General features: G+C 23.9%; 3 protein-coding genes across 5 annotated transcripts; 2 read left to right on the forward strand and 1 right to left on the reverse strand.

Annotated features, from left to right (window-relative positions):
• The first annotated feature begins 237 nt into the window (after nucleotides 1–237).
• Nucleotides 238–2,411, forward strand: LOC132921023 (grpE protein homolog 1, mitochondrial). 2 transcript variants are annotated; one of them, XM_060983826.1, is made up of 7 exons: nucleotides 238–486; nucleotides 547–816; nucleotides 1,367–1,526; nucleotides 1,645–1,758; nucleotides 1,833–1,952; nucleotides 2,047–2,130; nucleotides 2,196–2,411. In XM_060983826.1, the coding sequence occupies exons 2-7, from the start codon at nucleotides 743–745 to the stop codon at nucleotides 2,310–2,312; spliced, it is 669 nt and encodes a 222-aa protein (XP_060839809.1). In that variant the 5' UTR covers nucleotides 238–486; nucleotides 547–742; the 3' UTR covers nucleotides 2,313–2,411. The 2 variants fall into 2 exon arrangements, with proteins under 2 accessions (XP_060839809.1, XP_060839810.1); XM_060983827.1 differs by lacking the exon at nucleotides 238–486 and having other exon boundaries at nucleotides 509–816.
• Nucleotides 2,412–3,195: 784 nt separating this feature from the next.
• On the reverse strand, nucleotides 3,196–19,514 carry LOC132921019 (signal transducer and activator of transcription 5B-like). Of its 2 annotated transcripts, none has more exons than XM_060983817.1 (16): nucleotides 19,194–19,513; nucleotides 18,976–19,105; nucleotides 16,390–16,546; nucleotides 16,159–16,245; nucleotides 15,067–15,238; nucleotides 14,719–15,007; nucleotides 14,478–14,642; nucleotides 14,304–14,418; nucleotides 12,308–12,453; nucleotides 12,121–12,241; nucleotides 11,304–11,539; nucleotides 11,088–11,237; nucleotides 10,894–11,018; nucleotides 10,666–10,824; nucleotides 8,937–9,138; nucleotides 3,196–5,125 (listed from the first exon to the last, which is right to left on the reverse strand). In XM_060983817.1, coding segments are annotated over exons 1-16 (2,343 nt in total). In that variant the 5' UTR covers nucleotides 19,195–19,513; the 3' UTR covers nucleotides 3,196–5,037. The 2 variants fall into 2 exon arrangements, with proteins under 2 accessions (XP_060839800.1, XP_060839801.1); XM_060983818.1 differs by lacking the exon at nucleotides 3,196–5,125 and adding an exon at nucleotides 5,514–5,801 and having other exon boundaries at nucleotides 19,194–19,514.
• On the forward strand, nucleotides 6,461–7,460 carry LOC132921024 (uncharacterized). The gene is made up of 2 exons (XM_060983829.1): nucleotides 6,461–6,946; nucleotides 7,007–7,460. The coding sequence occupies exons 1-2, from the start codon at nucleotides 6,625–6,627 to the stop codon at nucleotides 7,195–7,197; spliced, it is 513 nt and encodes a 170-aa protein (XP_060839812.1). The 5' UTR covers nucleotides 6,461–6,624; the 3' UTR covers nucleotides 7,198–7,460.
• Nucleotides 19,515–19,617: the final 103 nt, after the last annotated feature.

The raw sequence follows: 19,617 nt of genomic DNA on the forward strand, positions 1-19,617 counted from the left end.
TTACATTTATTATACATATCTGTGACCTAGTGACCTATGTTATGTTGTTCTATGACAGCATGTTCTGTGATATAATTTTAGTGGAACAAATATGTTTTGGAACAAATATCTATACACACCGACACCGTATACCTTTGATCATAATCTACATATGACCCAAGCCATCATTTGTCCACCGCGGTTAGGGCCACTCCTTTATTACTATGATTTATCATAGACGACAACACATAAAATATCCATTACAAACACCGACTAACAAATAAAACTAAAAAAAAATAATAATATTGTTAATATTTAATAATGTCATATCGTACTCTCGAGTACAAGCACAAAATAAGGCATCGAGTAACAAGTACTAACAAGTAACAACTAACAGTATAAGGATTTTTGGATATCACAAACAATAAGATTATAGCTCCGGAACACATTTTGTGATTATAATATTACACAAGATTATGCAGTTTGGCCTCCGTGGTTTGCTAATCAGTAATCAACTATTATTATTATTATATTAATATTTTAAAATTTAAATGGTGTAATCTTTAGGTGTATTGTGAATGTAAAAAACCGCATGCTGATTGGCGATCGCTGAATCACTATCCACTGAACGGTTTGAACGCCGACGTCTCTAATCTCTATTCTATTTTTTTTTTTATATTTTTGAAGCCGAGATCTGAAACTTCATTCTTGGAAAACAAAATTTTAGTTCTAGCTTATAATTACAAAATATTTTTCAACCAAAATGACTTCAATTTTAAATTATCCGTTCCGCATGTGTAGATCTATCTTGAGTACTTCTTTGGCAACGGAATGTAGGTAAGTTTAATTTCATCAGACTACATAATTGCAGCCATTCGTTTAGTCTGTGGTACCTACATAATGTAGTTTCTCAATCTGTGAACTTTAATTTATAAGATTTAAAGGTAGCAATCACGTTACAGAATTTTAGTTGCATAAATTAACCATTGAATATTTCTCTAATAATCTTCATTGTTTAAAGTCAGGAAATGGTCAATTTAATATTTAAAAAGTATCAAGGTTAACAGTCACCAAAATATAAGAAATATGTTGAAAATTCAGTCTTATTGGTACCTATATATTTATTGTAACCTAATCTATTATATTATGTACTTAATTATTAGATATTTTTTTCTATTTGATTAGAAATAAAAAGTTGGAAGATTAAATCGTGTTTGGACTGAGTCGGGTAGTATAAAGAATTTAAAGATATTGTAGGTCTATTATTTATTGTTCAGAATAATATCTTTTATTTAAGTTGAACTATATTTGTTAGTATATTGATTATTGATGAATCTCAATTATTTATATGAATGTAAATTCCTAATCGTTGTTATTTACTGTTCAGGATAAATGGTGCTATAGGCTATAACATTCTTCATCGTAAAGTGTCAGATGCTGCAGCTGATAATGCTAAAGAACCATTAAAAGAAAGTAAAGAAAAAATTGATATTGAAGCCCTTGTAAAACAAAATGAAGATTTAGTTGACGAAAACAAAAATTTAACTGTATGTTTCAAATATTATTTATAGAATACAGAATACAAATAGAAAAAAATATTAATGATACTTATTGATCCTTAACCTTATGATTCTTACTGATGTTTTTTTTTTTTTTTTTAATCAGGAAAAGGTTAGGAGGTATTTGGCTGAGACAGAAAACATACGTAAACGTACAATTAAAGAAACTGCTGATGCTAAAATTTATGCAATTCAAGGATTTTGTAAAGATTTACTAGATGTAAAAATGACGTTTTAATTTTAAAACATTAAAATACCTATTATAGTTCATTAGTAGAAATTTTAATTTTTTAGGTTGCAGACAGTTTAAGTAAAGCTACAGAATGTGTACCGAAAGAAGAAGTAAGTGACAGTAATCCACATTTGAAACATTTATATGAAGGCTTGGTGACTACTGAATCACAATTACAAACAGTTAGTATCACAAATAATATATCATTTTTAAACATATACATTAATAATTAATTCATAATCTGTTTATTAAAAAAAAAATTGTATCTGTTATTAGATTTTCCAGAGACATGGATTAATGTCCATAAATCCTTTAAATGAAAAATTTGATCCCAATTCGCATAAAGCTTTATTTGAACAGGTAATTTGGTGTAATTAAATAAAATAATAATTGTAAATAATTAATATTATTTTGTTTGGATATAGGTTGTAGAAGGCAAAGAAGGAGGTATTGTCGTTGTAGTTTCCCAAATTGGATATAAATTACATGACCGTATCGTAAGAGCAGCTGCTGTTGGTATTAGCAAGGATGCAAATCAATAAAAATGTGTAGTTTTAAATTTAATTATCTGTTGTGGAAATTATTTAGAATATAAATTAATACATAGCTCACAAAATAAAGAATAAATAATATGTAATATATATTTTTTCCAAACAATTATTATATATTGTGCTGTATGCTACAAACTGTATTCCATGACTAGACAGGTATAATAATTATATTTATTAAGAATTTAGTAAAATAGATAATTATAATTTTTGCTATACTTTATTTTAATTAAATATTTATATAATATGTTAAATGAGTACGAAAGGGTAATAAATAATAGAATATTTTTTATTAAGGCATAAAGAAACTTGTTACCTTATAAATTAATGATATATTATTACTTAGATCATATACAAATCATATTCTTACTTTTAAATGTGATAATGGGTAAATTTACTACCAATATTAAAGCTAACATCACAAAATATTGTTATGATGTACATTATAGTGAGACAAAGACAACACATGAGGGTATGGTGTCCTCTAAGTTTAAAGTATTCATGAGGTGCATTTACAAATAGAAAAGATAATTTAATTTGCGTAGTAGTTTTCTTTAATATAATGAGAACTATTAAAGTCTGTATATAAAAAAAATTTTATTTTATCTCCACTAAGAATCATTTTTTGTATGCAATTCGCAATTGTTTTAAGATAGATTTATTATAATGATTAATAACAAAGTACTCTCTGCAATGAGATGAGCGATATTTAATGGTACATAAGAGATCTAAATCACTATTCCCTAGTTTTGGATTTTTTTTTTCACTAAAGAATATATACAAGTATAATTATGGTGATAATAATACACATAAATTATAATGATTTGTGATAACTGAAATAAAAATCATAGGATTGATTAATTTTGTACATAAAACATTTACACCAATAATTACAATATATTAAACACCAATATTTAATTTAAAAATACAATTTTAGGTATTTTCTCATTGTTAAAAAACACATTTAAAACATACATCCATATTTAAGTATAAATACCATAATTATTTAAACACAACACAAGTAATATTTTTAAAAAGCAACAATTTGAAAATTTAAAATTAATTTTTAATGAAGGGGACGAATGCAGTCATTTTCACTCATCATGCACATTACTTATTTTCATTCTAACAATTATTACATTGTTACCAATGAGTAACAGACTGGATTAGTATTTTTGAAAAAAATTGAGTTTATACAAAGTTAAATGGGATTAACTTTTAATTTTATCCTTTTATGTCCAAAGTCTAAAATTTCTATAGTATTATTTATTGAAAACTAGCTGTAAAAATACAACACACTTCAGTAAACTGACAAATTCAAAATGGTTTACAACTATTTCTATTACGTCATTAAATTGATATTTTGAAATTAACTTCAGCAATTTTTAATACATGAAATAGTAACTGTAACCATGGACGTATGAGTGGTCAAGTTTTATAAATTTCAACTCATTTTTTATTTTTAAGTTAAAATGCACTAACACAAAGTTGTTTATGTGTAATGAATTAGTGAATAATCGCAATCAATCCCCTTATTAAATTTAAAACTAATTTAATTTGTTGAAGGTTAAGCATTAAGTACAAACTTTATAAAGAAAAGCTTTCAAAAAGTCAAGGACAAACAATTTATATAATAAACCATGTATTTAAATATTTATATTTATACATTGCTATTTGCTATCTATTCAAACGTAATTTATTTTATTAAGTTTGTGCAAACTATATCTTTAAGTAAAATTAAATGTGTAAAAGAGTAATTTAATATTTAAACTAGTAAGGAAATTATTTTGAATACAAAATTACAATAAATGATCCACTAAGTAAACAATACAAATATACTTATATAATAATAAAATAATATGTAAGTAAAAATATTTCGATGATAAAATCGCTCAAACATAAGAAATCATTTTTATTTTAAGTACATTATTTTTATAATCTAAATAACCAAATTATCCACTGAAAATCACCAAGAAATTGCATTTAACTATATTATCATAATAATACACATCTTGTTTAAAAAAAATTGTATGAAAAAGTAAAAATTTAAAATTCAGAAATAATAATTGATACAAAATGTAAAAAACATTCAATAATTTTATTCAAAAAAGAAATCAACTATATTAAAAAAATCAGACATTCTTAGTGATTTTACAGTAATGTATACATCAATGAAAATAACAACATACTAATAACTACATACTAAACATATAATTAAGTGTAAAACCAAAATAATTACCTGATCAATATTTGATGGAATAATGTTTTGACATAATATTTAAATATAATAATAATAATAATAATAATAATAATAATAATAATAAAATAAGTAATAACAGCGAAACGAAGCAGTTTGTTAACTAAGCACCATAAGGACTTGATGATCACAAAAATTGTTTTTAATAATATACAAAAATAATAATAATTCTAAGGTAATAATAATAAATGCATATTTCAAATAAAAGAAATAATAAATCAATGGCGATAAATAATAATAAAACTATACACTCAAATTGGGTTGTAAAAAGGTTTGCTCATAACAGTTGAGTATAATATGTACGTCAATATTTTTATACTAAAAACTATAAAAAAAAAAAAAAAAATAAGGAAATATATCAAAGTTTCACACTAACACAAGCAGTAATGTATACTTTAATCGTTATGACATTGAATGATTTACCTAATCTAGACTATAAGATAAAACATATCTAAATTACTTTTAAAAAAACGCTTCATCCACATGCGATATGTCATTTAAGTTCGAAGAAAAATCCATTTCTAAGGAATCATTTCCAAATGCCATCATACTAAATAAGCAAACAATATACATTTTTTTTTAAGCTAATAAAATAAATAAAACATTAATATAATTATACATTAATTTAACAATACTAAAATGAGTAAATGTAAATATACTCAATACATACAGCATACATTTAATGTATTTTTTTTAAATAAATTGTCAGTTATGTTTGAGATTCAAAAGCAATCAATACTGAAACTATGAATTAAAGTATTTGTTTAAACTTATATCTTATATAAATTTAAAAATTATTCATACATACACATTAGCGTTAACCTAGCCTATATCTATTATTTGTTATGATAACATTTATGGTTCTAAGCATACCTTTAAAAGCAAATATTATGTTTTAAACATAACCTTATTAATCTTCTTAACTTTTGTATTAAATAATATTAATCATACTTCAGCACTATATTTTAAAATACAGTTCTTAATATATAAATGCAACCTACATAATCTAATAAGACAAGGAATATACTAAAGGAAACAGGTTTTTATATTCTATTCTATCGGTGAATTGATGAAAATAGGTAACAGATATAATAATAGTAATAAAAAAAAATTAACATCCAAATTGACTTGGAACTTTATCCCAGGATCAAAGTACAGGCATTCCTAAATCCCGTCATAGGATGGCGGCTGAAAAAAATGACCCTGGACGGTACTTTTCAGATGTACTGTTGAGTTAAAGCAAAATTAAAAATTATTTTGTTTTAAATATAAATATATTTTACATTTTATTATTTTTATAATATTTGGAACCTTTGTATAAAATATTAATATATATATTGATTTGTAAATCAAGAATCTCTGGCATAAATAAATTTGTCTAACAACAACGTTTCTAGTATTTAATATAAATTTTAGTAATATATTTTATATATAGGTATATACTTATAAAGTATAAATTACTTTTATGAGAATAAAAAAGTACAAGTTATCTATATTTAGTCAACAAAAAATAAAAAAACAATTGAATAGCAAGTACAGTAGTTACCATTTATCACCATTTGCTTATATGTTCAATTTATCAATGTACTAGATAAAAAATGTTTTATTATTATATGTGGTTGCATATAATTTAGTATTGAACAATTACATTTTAATAATTTGTCACATTAGTTATTAATATAGCTAAGCTTATATATATGCATAATTAATTATTGTTTTATGCAAAATTATTTTTAAAATTTGGTTAGTCATGTCTAAAAATCACATAATATTAATAATATGTTACCTTTATAGGCACATGTGTCGTATGCTATCTACGAACAAATTTTTGGTGTCGTATGTTATCTACAAGTAATTACATAATCTACTGCGTAATTCTTAATCTATATTGACGGTATCGACGATTATATAGGTATATAGGTGTAGGATTCTACAATTCTAATAATGGACATTTAGTATTTCAGAATTTAGTATATGTCCGTTGCTCGCCACGATCAAACATCGTAATTGTGTGTTTTTTTGTTAATTATAAATTTATTGTTTTATAAAATGAGTACTTTGGGTGAATTATATAGAAAAATTTTTTTTAATGACAAAACTTGTATACAATTTTTAAAAGATTGTGAATTATTACCTAATACAAAATTGTGTACCAAATTAAATTCTATTGGTGAACAATGTGGTAGTGAAATGAAAGAAACTTTTAAAAAAAGCCAGAAACGTGATTTAAACAGAGATGTTATTGTAACAAAATATTTACGACATAGTTTTTTTATAGTTGATAAAAGAGATCGTGAAATATTGCTTCCTATAATTATCCAAGAAATAGAACCCGAAATAACAATTTATTCAGATGAATGGCGAGCTTACAGTACTCTTAAAAATCATGGTTTTCTTCACTAAACAGTTAATCATAGTAAAAACTTTATAGATTCATGTACAGGTGCTCAAACACAGACTATTGAATGTTTATGGAAACACATGAAAGTGAAGTATGAAATTAGAGATCGTGAAGCGACCAATCTTCTTGAAGACAACTGCAAGAAGAGTGGTGGAGATCCGTCAATCAAGAAAATATTTTTGAATGTTTTTACAAGATATAAAAAAAAAACATTTTTGTAAGAAATTAAAGAAATATGAACAACTGTTAACAAACAGGCTATTTAAAATGGGACAACTGTCAACCAGCAGGCTATTGAGCAGGTTAGTAACGCAAGTTTGTAGATTTGTATATATGGTTTTTTTGGTAGATAGCATAGGACATGTGTACATAGATTTGTGTAGATATCATTTTTTTGGTAGATAGCATACGACACGTGTGCCTATTTATATAATCAATCATAAAATGTTCTACTTTTTATTTTGCTCAGTTTAAGTATAAACACAAAAAGGCACAAATAGTGTACATTTTAATTTAAGTAATGTAAATGCTAAATGCCGTTTTATAACATTAATAATTTAGATTCTATAAAGTCAATGATTTTGTAGTTGACAAATGTATGTAGATTTAGATTTATAGAAAAAAAGTAAAAATTATTTAGATCATATAAAAATTAACAATGATTAAAGAAGTTATTAGTTAAGAAGTTGTTCAAATTTAAGGTCACAGAAAAAAATTATAATAATAAACGGAAAAAAATGACAACTACTGTAATTAAATGAAAAATAAACTGGCAAATTTATATTTAAAATTAAAAGGTTTTAATATATTTTTTTTAGTACTTAATAATTTCTTATTTTTGTATTTTTTTTTTTTTTTTAATTAATCTAAGTTAATAAGTTTAAATTTCACAATTTAATATGGATTTTAATGATAAGCAAAAAATATAGTTTTTTAATAATACAAATAAGTTATAGTATAATTAATTGTTAATAAATTACAATTTAAAGGCTCCATATAATATTTACAGGTTATTAACAAAAAGTATAGTCATGCATTATTATATTATATACTAAAAAAAAAAATAAAAATTAATTACTTATTAAAATAAAAGTGGTAAAAAATTGATAATTTTAAATGCTGATTACATAAATATTAGCATGATATTAGTAGTGTACATAGTACTTATAAAATACCTACATTAAATGTATTATTATATTATGTTATTTAGCACAAATAGATATAAATTTATGGTTATAGTAATTATTTATTTTATATATATATTCAAAATTAAATAATTTCTCACCTAAACTATATCAATAATGTGCAATTTATTCTATGTACACCACTTCAAAGCATAAAAAAAAATATATCTTTATGAGAAGTGAGCGAGCATATAAATTTGGATTTAAAAATAATATATAAAGTAACAAATAATAATTAATATGATATTGCAATAATGTCTCTACTTAAATTAAATACAAGCTGATTGCATACCTAAAGTTAAGTTAATCTAAGTTAATGAAATAAAAACTGGCTGATAATAAATGTTTGAAGACAGTTTTTCAATATTTATATTATATTTATAATATATTATATGAAATCTAATAAGATAATAATGTCCTAGAAGTTGTATAGAATATTAATAATATAATATGTCTTATAAATTTGTATATATTTAGTATATAAGTATAGTAAATTGAGTGAGCCATGTTAAAAACAAGATATTTATAAAAAAAACATAAATATGAGACAAGTATGACAATGTCACCAACTTAAATTATCTGAGATAACTTAAAATTAGTAATAAATAGTATTTATAATCTGTTAATTGAGATAAAACTTACTTAAACATAACTGTATTTATAATTATGAAACTACTCCCTCACTTCTAATTAATATAATCTCTTTTAAACTAAAAAAAAACTAAATTCAAGCTAAAATTAATTGCGCATTAAATTATTGGAATTATATTTCTTACTTATTCACTGGTTCACTATGCACTGATGACGTTTCTCGAATGCTACAATTTCCAGGGCTGTTAACATGAAACATGTGATTCTGAGGAGTGTTTGGATAGCTATTCATTCCTTGTCCGTTAGTTCCAGGTCCACCCCAACCAGGAACATGAGTAACTAGTAATGGTTTTAAATATCCATTACTTGTAACAGGTGTGCTAATATCTAAATAATAAAAAAAATTATTTATAATCTATAAATAATATACATCTATTACAATAGTAATAATTTTAAATTTATAGAACACACAATTCTTAAAACTGGGTCATTTATTTTAGATTAAAAATTGAGACATTCAATTTGAGGAGATACATTTTACAATTATCAAACTAAGCATTATGCTTAATTTTTGAATCCCAATTGTTTATGGACAGTAACCATGTCTAAGAACATAACATACTACATACGCATTAAAATTATTATTTGTTTTTGCATTTTAATAAAAGGGTATTTATTTTGGATTTTTTTCAGTAAAATGACCCGAGTACAAACCCATTTATAAAACAAAATATTTAAGAATCACCTACCGGTTACAACTCAATTTTTGTAATCATATAAAAAAAAAAACACAAATATTGTGAAAATTGTCTAATATGAAATAGCACGGGACTAATCAAAAATTCCACTTCAAGCAGTTTTCCGCATTATTAAATAAAACGGAAAAATTCCAGATTATAAATTCGTATCAATTTTTCATATCGATAAGTCAATACTTTTCATTTAATGATAGACGTATACTGGGCCATTTTTGTATGTATTTGAATGGGCGTCACTTTGTATCTACAAGGAAACCGTTCAGTTTAAGACTGTTAACCTAACCTGTTTCACAGCTACCTATACATACGGGATAAGTTTGTATCACATATATACGATAACCAAAAATAAAAATTGCCTAACTAATATATGTAATTCAGTTTTATCTTAATTATTGTTTTACAATGTACCTACATACTCATATTAACGTAACATGACTTGTGCCATATTTCTGGCTTATACAAGGTTTTTACTTGCACGGACCTACAAAATTGTTCCATTTCCACGTTAGGAAGGTTCAGTTTTATTGAAGTTCAACATCTATACAAAACTATAGGAACATGCCGGGACCATAGAAAAATTCCGTATTGGATAGTTTTTCGTTTTATTCAGGGTCCATATTACACAATTTTTACTGTATTCATTTTAATATAACAACAATGCACGTTATACTGTGTAATTTTCGCATCAAAAATCAAATAACAAATCAATTTATTATGATTCACAGAATTAAACTAGTGCCATGAATATATCAAAATTATGCTTGAAAATTTTTTTAAATATAACAAAATAACTGATGGAAGATAAAAATTAATTGACAGTTAAACAGGCTATTGGTAGAAGTGATGCTTATATGATAATTTAAATTATTTTAAACATCAGAAATATTAAATAACTATTTTCATAAAACTGTATTGTTAAAAATGTTTTTGTTCTAAGACCCAAAATTTATTTTAGGAAACTGGTATTATTTATTATTTAATCAGGACTTTATGACTAATTAAATAATGTATTTTAAAGGTGATCATGCCTAAATATCAGGAAGATGGTTGTACTATTTTAGAAAGATTTTGTAAATTGATACATTTTAAATTATAAATTAAACAAATTTAGTTTATAAAGAAAACTAATTTTTTTCAAATAAAAATTTATGAATACTTGGTGGTTGTGTATAGTATTTTCCGAATGCTTGGTTTTTATCGATATCAGGATATAACTTTGTGAGATATGGCAAGTCCAATAGTCTATCAGCCAAGTTCCGAATTGATAAATCCTTAGCTGAGAAAGGATGTAAACTATAAGCATCTGAATCATTAGCTAAAAAAAAAAAAAAAAATTAAATAATTAAATATTTTTATTATCAATTTAATGACATGTAGAACTTACATCCAGCCCAGGCAACAGTTAGCCCACCTAATTCTGAATCTGAAAATCTTAATAAAAATGTACCCGTAGCATATCTTGTCAACATCTCTTCTGCATCAGACTTTCTTATGAATCCCATAATGGCACTACATAATTTGTATAGTTATTTTACCTTAACATAATGTATTATATTAAAATTATTTTCTAATTATTACCCATCAGTCCAAGGACCTTTTAGATGTTCTCTAGTTATTTTCATCACGGCATAAAACCATTCCCAAAATGTGAAACTTCTTTGTGGCAATGGTTCTTTACAGAATTGTGACCATGACAAAACCATATGATTGAAATCCACATTTTGCATTCTTAAAATATTTACTTAAGTTATTTTAATATTCTTAATTATTATTAAATTTATCTATTTAACCAACCTAAATGCCTTTTCAGCCAAAAATGTCAAGCTTTCTTCAGAAAGACCACGGCCTGTAGCTGCAGAAAACTTCATGTTCAAAGCTTCTGCCACATTTCTCCACGGTACTTTGTCAGGAACATTAAACGGAACACGACCAGGTTCAGCAAAAGCATTATCCCAAGTTACAGTAGCCCAAGCATGAGGATCTTGATTTCCGTGCACAATGACTACTACAGGTAATGACAAATTCCACACCTAAAATCATTTTTAAATATTACACACTTATGTAACCAGTGTCAAACATAAGGGTTTCAGAGTCTCAAGATAGCTACTAAAGAAGGGGCCTTTTAAAAATATATTAATAAAGCGTGCACTTAGTTTTCTTTTTTAAATGGTACTGATACACATTATTACTTTATACGTCCATAACAATAATTTTCAAGTTACTACCTACCTCATAATAATCATCTTATAAGCCTATTTCTAATCCTTAAAAAAATAAATAATATTCTATACACAAAATATTTCTCCAAGTTGATCTATTTTGTAAAACATTACAAGTAAGGGCCCCTATGCAAATGCCTAGTTTACTTAAGTGGAAGTTCAGCACTGATAATTCATTGTTAGAATATCTTTTATATTATTTTTCTAACATATTTTAATCAAAATCAAGAGAATAAAATAAAATTAAAATATTTTTAAGCATTACATTACTAGATTTTACCTAACTGATTGTTTTCCATTTATTGACTTTATGAGTTATATATCATATATATTATTCTTTAGTTTAATAAAAATTAATGTAATAAAAAATTAAAAACTAAAATAAATCTTACCTCAAACTGAAGTTCATTACCAATGAAAAATTTTGAAGAAAATAAAATTGAGAATTTTTCATCCATAACAGATTCTGTGCCTTTTTTTTCTGTACGCTTAATTTTCTTTAGTTGCATACTTCTATTATATTTTAATTACAAATTATTATTTTAATAACTTCAATAAAAAGTTTATAGTAAAATTTACCGGAAATTGGTAGATAAATGTCTCTGGACAGGCTGATATTCCATTTTACCAGTGCAATTTAATATTTCACCACAAGATTCTCCATCTGGTTTGTTTCTTCCAATTATTTGGTTTGCTTGAGATTCGCTGACTATAGATACTTTAACCTAGTACAGTAATGTCATAATTATAGTTAAATAGTTAATAATAATTAGTATGGTTTATTTATTTTTACAAATTAGTTTATTATTGTCCACAAATTGCCTCCTATTAATATACAAATGATCAAATTTTTACTTTGTATATTTTAAGTATATGATATATAGAATTCTTTAACTAAAAATATGAAAATTGCACATTTTTTATGTTTATTTTAACAGTTTAGTTGCATAGGGTAAGGGATAAAACATGATACATGATACATTAAATGGCAACAATCTAGTCCCTTAGGAAATTACAAAATATATTAAATACACAAATTTATGTTATATGATATCAAAGGTAATTTTAGTATATATAAAAACATACGAAGATCCAAGAATAGATAGTATAGATTTGAAAATTTAAAATACTTAATACAAATATATGTATTTATATATTAGATGTTTTACATAATAGTACAACTCTATGTTTTTTTGTTACATTATGTTGAATTTATACTGTACCCAATATTCTCACAAGTGTCAATATTATAAAATACTAATTAAAATATTTATATATATATTATACAGGATATAAATTTAAAACTCAATTTATTGTTGTATAAGATTATTTGCCATTTTATTTTTTAACTATATACAATTATATATAATACTAGCAAAACCCCGTGCACCTTTTTGCCCATACAAAATGCATGTTTATTAAAAATGGTCGCCTAATGCTAACATTTATTAGCATGAGGATAAATAACATTTATGATTTTCTTATTTAGTGTACAGATTATATTTCCAACATATTAAATTTACATAACTGTCCCATCCAAAGTTACATTTTTTCAATCGATCAACTAATTATATATCATTTGTTAAAAATAATCGCAAAATAAATAAAAAAGTAATATCGAGGTCATTAATCACGATAAAAACAATTTTATCTTATGATGGAGACCAAATTGCACATTGATCATAATTTCATCAAAATTGGTTGAGTAGTTTCAAATGCATTGTAGACATATCAGTAGTATACAAAAGTTTTAAAATATGAAATAAACAAATTATTTTATACATAAAGCAAGTATTTTAAATATTTGATAATGTGGGATAATAAATTTTTCCTACAATATAGTATGACAGTGATTCCGAACCCATGGGCCGCGAGCCATAGGTATAATATTAAATATTATATATAATTAAAATAATATTATTATATGTTTTTTATTATATTTCTGATCATAACAATATTTTATTTCATAAGCCATTCTGGTTAAATGTTCAGAAAGACTATTCAGCAATCGCTAAAATTGCACTGAGAAACTTGATGGGCTTTTTGACAACTTATCTATGTGAACGCGCTTTTTCTACTTTAATTTATTTAAAAAATAAATATAGGAATAAACTGAATGTTGAGTGATTTAAGACTAAAACTAACAAGTTTTAATCCAGATATTGAATTTCTCGTGAAGAACAAGCAATGTCAAACATCACATTAAATTGTTTATCTTGTGATAAAGTTGAATTAAGTTTTTTTTCAATTTTTTTTAACTTTTTATTCTTAATAACTATATATATAATATATATTATATATTATAATTTCATGAAAACGTATATAGGTATGCTATGGGTGGGCCTCAAATATTTTTATACAAAATTAATGGTTCGCGAAACTAAAAAGGTTGTGAACCGCTGTAGTATGAATATATATTATACATAATTATGTGTTTGTAATAATACTCAAAATAACTGATTATAACAAAGTTTTCCTGATTTTAAATTTGAACAGTTTTATTAATAAAGAAAATAAAGCTGCTAACAAAGATTTATAAAATATAAAAATGTAACAAAACAAATTTGTTTCATACCACTGGTGATGTCATATGAATATTGAGTTTTCCTCCAATTAATAAACGAACTTCAGCTACAAATCTTGTATTAGTTTTCAATACTTGAGGTGGTTGAGTTATGATAACAAAAGTACTAAATAAAAAATAAAAAGATGAAAAAAATAAAATGATTTTAAATTACAAAGAACATACCTTGCCACTAATGACGAAAGATACTGTGTTGTCATATCAAGAAGTGTATTAATTATTTCACATGACTGAGGTAATTCAAAATAACGGCCCAAATTCACTCTGAAACGATCAGCTTCTTTTATTTGTGAACGAGTTATCCATATCAAATCACATAACTTTTCACACCTAATGAAAAATTAATATATTATTGTATGATATTTACCTTAATCAACATTAATTTAATTTAAGTTCTTATAAATACCAAGTTTGTATGACATCTATATCTTTCATGTATTTATATCCGTTACCAGCTAACTGTTGTTCACGTTTCCATTGAATTAATGCCTTATCAATAATATGAGCTTGAACAGGACTGAGCAAATTTAATGATTCATTAAGTTTGTTTATGTAGACACAAAGAGCATTGTTAAGACTTAATGATTGAGTTTTTAATTGTCCTTCATACAATTCTTTTTCTTGTTTTAATTTACGTTCAATTTCAGGTCCTTGAGGAATACTCATTCTTTGATTCCTCATATGTTGTAGATGTTCTGGAATATAAAATTGTTAATGATATACATAAAAATAACTTATAATATTAACAACTTACGAGTACATTTAGAACATTCAGAGTACAAAATATTGAAAGAATCAATGTCTGATTGAATTGTCATGCGAATCTCATTTGTATGTGTAACATGGTTACTTATCAATTCCATCTGTTGCATAATTTCAATGTTTTCCAATTCTTGAGAAGATTTTACATTTACCTCCATTAGGGACTAAATAAAATTAATAAATTACACCATACTTTATAAGTTATAATCAAAATTCTTTCCTATGCAGTTTTAATATGTTAAAATTCACTTATTTAATTATTATTGATGTAATATTATATATACTCACATGAAATAATACTAATACAATTCAATTTTGTAAATTAAATATATATTAAAACTGTATCGATTAAACTACAATAACTTTATTTACATTCTAACTACCAGTAACTATTTGATTACACACAAAAAAAAAAAAAAAAACAGAATATTTAAAGGTAAAAATCATTGTTGAATTTTATAATTATAAGGTTTGATCTACTACTTCTTATTTTACTTTTAAAATAAAATTGATTTCCATTCTAATTTAATTTTCAATGTTACTGATTTTTGTCAATGTGAAAAATTACTTAACATTTTGATGAGCAATAATGTTAATATATTTTTTTAATGCCAACTTAGGGAGCATTGACATACAAATATGAGTTTACCACCAATGTTTTTTCTTTATTTTAAAGGATTTCAGCTTATGAAGTTTTAAATATAAACCAACTTAACTATTTAAATCAATTATTTAGAAAGTATGTAAACATCATCACTAAAAATATAGAGATGAAAATAAAATGTAAATATGTCACTGATTAGCGTTTATAATCTTTTTTCCATTTTTATTTCTAATCCACACTGAGTCACACTTATATATTTTTGATTTATTCCTTACAGGGGTTTAAACAACTTTTTATTGTTAAATCTGAATACAATTTACTAAAAGCGTAGGAAATTTTTAAACAATTTATAGAAAATGTAATATAACCCAAACAGAACTAACCCTAACCTAACCAAATATAAAATGTATTCAGTTTATTCATAATAATTAAAATTAAAACTATTTGTTGTTTTACATATGAACATTTTAGTATACGCACATTATTTTGTTGAGCCATTAAGGATTCTGATTCCAAACACTTTTTAATGATTCTTATCAACTCTTTTGGATTTTGAGAGTACTTCTCCTATTAAAAGAATACATATTAATATAAATATAATTTATAAAAATATAGTTTAATAATTAATTATTGTGAAATTTAAAAATGTAATTTTTAATTGTTTTATTAATTAATTTACAATTGAATACATATTATTATTTAAATACTCACTTTATATAATTTGGCAGTATCAATTAATTTTAGTTTACTGACAAACTGTTCATTAGTTACCATAGAATTAGCTTTAGTTACTATTTCATCCACAAAAGACACAAATAAACCTTTAATATAACCTTCATGCTCTAAATTATCTGGATCGATGTCAGTCCTAAAAAGTAATTAAATCAAATTAACTTTATAATTATTTCAATATTAAACAAACAAAAGCTTTACCTAGTTAAAGGTTACATGGATAAAAAATTGTAATGAATAATATTTTACGTAATTTGTTAAGCATGTATGTTGTAACATAAGAATGACAAAATCAAAAGGACAAATTCTGTACAATAATATTATTTAGCTAGGAACTAGTATGTTATTCATTAAAAAACACAATTTAAATAGATTAGTACATGTATATTAAATATTATCTGATTGATTTATCATAGTATAATTTGATGGTTCCAGGAAATAGTAATTTTATACAAGCATTGTGGATAATTGGTGCAAGTCGTGCACATGCAGAAGTAAAAAAAAAAATATAATAAATATTTGTGTTATACTTATAATTATAGTCCAATCCCAATAATGTACAATATTGTTAACATTATCTATGATATCAACTTAAAAGAATTTTTGGATTCAGATTTAAATGGCTTAATTAATATACAATATGCTGTGTAGAATTTTGTTTTTTAATTAAGTAAATACAATATCAATCTTAGCTGGATAATAATAGTCATAATTTAAAATGGAACAGGACTACATATTATTATTCCAAATGCCTTTTGTGGAATATTAATGACAATATCAGATTTCAAGGTACTAATAATTAATATTATTATTGTTATTGGTATCTTAATTTGAACATCTAGAAAAACATACTCAAAAACATTAATTTTACTGTTAAATCCAATTATTATAAATTGCAATGTTCTTGATAGTAGTTTATAATACTTAACAACATTTTAGACTTCTATATTTTTAATTTAGGCGATAATTACAAGTTTATAGAGTTGATTGTGTAATACACAAATTCATATCATATATTGTGTAGATTCATGGAAATTATCTGGTATCTCTTTAATTATTAGTGATAAAAATGAAACATGATACATAATAATATACTTCAGGCACTAATATATTTTATGATCATTGATCAATTAATAGTTCTGATTTCTTTAAAAATGTTATTAATTATATTTAATAATAAATAAAATGTTGGCATTTTTTAATTTTTTTGTATTTATAATATAAAAAAATATATGTAAATATATTTAAAAATAATAATATAATTTTCATAGTAAAATGCATTTTCTTAAATTTGCAGAAGTGTATAATATTTTATGAAATATAAAATAATTACAGTATTACAACAACAAAGATAAGTATCTGTTTATTTAACCATATCATCAGTGTTCAATAATAATATAAATTGGGTTTCATTAGTTTATATTTTTGAATTATATTAATATTTGTACGTTTATAATTTAATAAATTTAAAATTTTAGACACTCGTAATTTTAATAATTATAATTAAAATTATTTATATTTTGAATAAAAAAAAGTATATTATTTATAATTATTAATTTATCTAATTTATGTATGTCCGGGGTAATGACATACTTACTTTTAAATTATAAAAAATAAACTGTTTGCCTAAATAATATTTTAAAAAAATAATCAATTTAGAAATAATCTACAATACATCATTACAATACAATTGTATATTTTATAAATCCAGTTATTTAATTAGTTTAGGATAACAAGTTACTCATTCAGAATGTGGTGGCCAGTCTTAGTACAAAAGCTATAGATATAATATGCTAAAGACATTTATTACAGAGATTAAATAGATTATAAGCAGGATGGGATATTTACCATTATAATTAAGGTAGAGAAATTAGGTTACCTAAGTGATGTAGTATATAATATATATGAATTATATATGGTAAGGTGCATTCAAGTTTCAAAAGAAACTTAAATCTATATAGAAAAGATAGTAACCTAAAACAGTTTAAATTTTTACTGAGATAGTTGATATTTTAAAGACAAAAATGAAAAAAGAAAATTAGAAGCTTAACTTTAAAAAATGTAATAACAAATAATTTATAGAATGGTGATAAAACATTTGTTAACAAAACAAACATTACATTAAAATGTATTGATTAAAACCATCTTTAGTACATTTAAAAATGTCAATAAATATTATATAATAACATTTTTAATATAAAAATAGTAAATAAGATACTTAATTATTGTGACTTCAGTTAAGATTTAATTAATTAATTTAAACATTTTTAATAAATAACTAAAAGTTTAATAGGAATTGTATCTATACAATTTACATACAAATAATATACTTATTTTCTATAGAAATCAATAAAATTTAAGATACCTATAATAAAAGAAATATGGTTTATTTGAACCCAAAGTAAGATTGAAATGTAAAAATATTGAATATGATGTTTAAAATTGATGTTGTAAAATTATGTATTTCCAATTAAATTATGCTGATAGATGATTTCGACATAATATGTAAAAAAAAACGTCTTAATTATCATAAAAATAAATGAGTAGAAGTAAAACATATCATACCAAGCTTTAGTTTCAAACCATGGGGATAACAACTGCCGCACTTCAATAGGAAAATGATCGTTATATATCTGTTGAAAGTCTTCTCCATGTAGATTCTGTTGAAGTTTTTCCCAAGCCGTAATCGGAGACACTAAAATTAAATATTAAGTTCAGATAACAAAATTAAAGAAAAAAAAATTTTGTAAAAAAATGGATGATAAACGTTTATACCTACTTACTTATACTTGGGAAGGGCTTTAAGTGCGCACTTGTTTTTTGCAACTCAAAAGCCTTTTATAAAAGTACACATAGCTCAATATATACACACTACAATAACAAACAAAATTATCTGAAACGTACAAAATAAAATTGAGATGTTGATGTTTTTGATCGTATTGCCAGAAGTAGTAGCTGGTAGTTGGTACAGTTAGTTGTCAATAATTAATTTACTAAAATTAATAAAGTAAAATTAAATTGCTTACTGCTGCTTCCAGAAATGCAGAATCAATCAATTTCAGTATTACCAATTTAAGTTCTTAATGATTTTGTTTAATATTTCAATTTTTTGTTAAAATATTCCTGCGCAACAGTTGTCAAAATTTTGTTGTTACTAACATCATACCAAAAATAATATATTATCTTTTGTTTACAACATCAACTTTT

This window comes from Rhopalosiphum padi, chromosome 2 (assembly GCF_020882245.1).
Source record: "Rhopalosiphum padi isolate XX-2018 chromosome 2, ASM2088224v1, whole genome shotgun sequence".
Taxonomy (NCBI): Eukaryota; Metazoa; Arthropoda; class Insecta; order Hemiptera; family Aphididae; genus Rhopalosiphum; species Rhopalosiphum padi.

Excerpts from the sequence above, each read along its gene's own strand:
- LOC132921019 (XM_060983817.1), bottom strand. Across the intron at positions 14,643-14,718 it reads ATAGATGTCATACAAACTTG|GTGTGAAAAGTTATGTGATT; the intron begins GTATTTATAAGA and ends ATTTTTCATTAG. Across the intron at positions 11,540-12,120 it reads GTAATGAACTTCAGTTTGAG|GTGTGGAATTTGTCATTACC; the intron begins GTAAGATTTATT and ends AAATGATTTTAG.
- LOC132921024 (XM_060983829.1), top strand. The coding sequence starts at position 6,625 with ATGAGTACTTTGGGTGAATTATATAGAAAAATTTTTTTTAATGACAAA. Across the intron at positions 6,947-7,006 it reads AGATGAATGGCGAGCTTACA|ATTCATGTACAGGTGCTCAA; the intron begins GTACTCTTAAAA and ends AAAACTTTATAG.
- LOC132921023 (XM_060983826.1), top strand. The coding sequence starts at position 743 with ATGACTTCAATTTTAAATTATCCGTTCCGCATGTGTAGATCTATCTTG. Across the intron at positions 1,527-1,644 it reads ACGAAAACAAAAATTTAACT|GAAAAGGTTAGGAGGTATTT; the intron begins GTATGTTTCAAA and ends TTTTTTAATCAG. Across the intron at positions 1,759-1,832 it reads TTTGTAAAGATTTACTAGAT|GTTGCAGACAGTTTAAGTAA; the intron begins GTAAAAATGACG and ends TTAATTTTTTAG.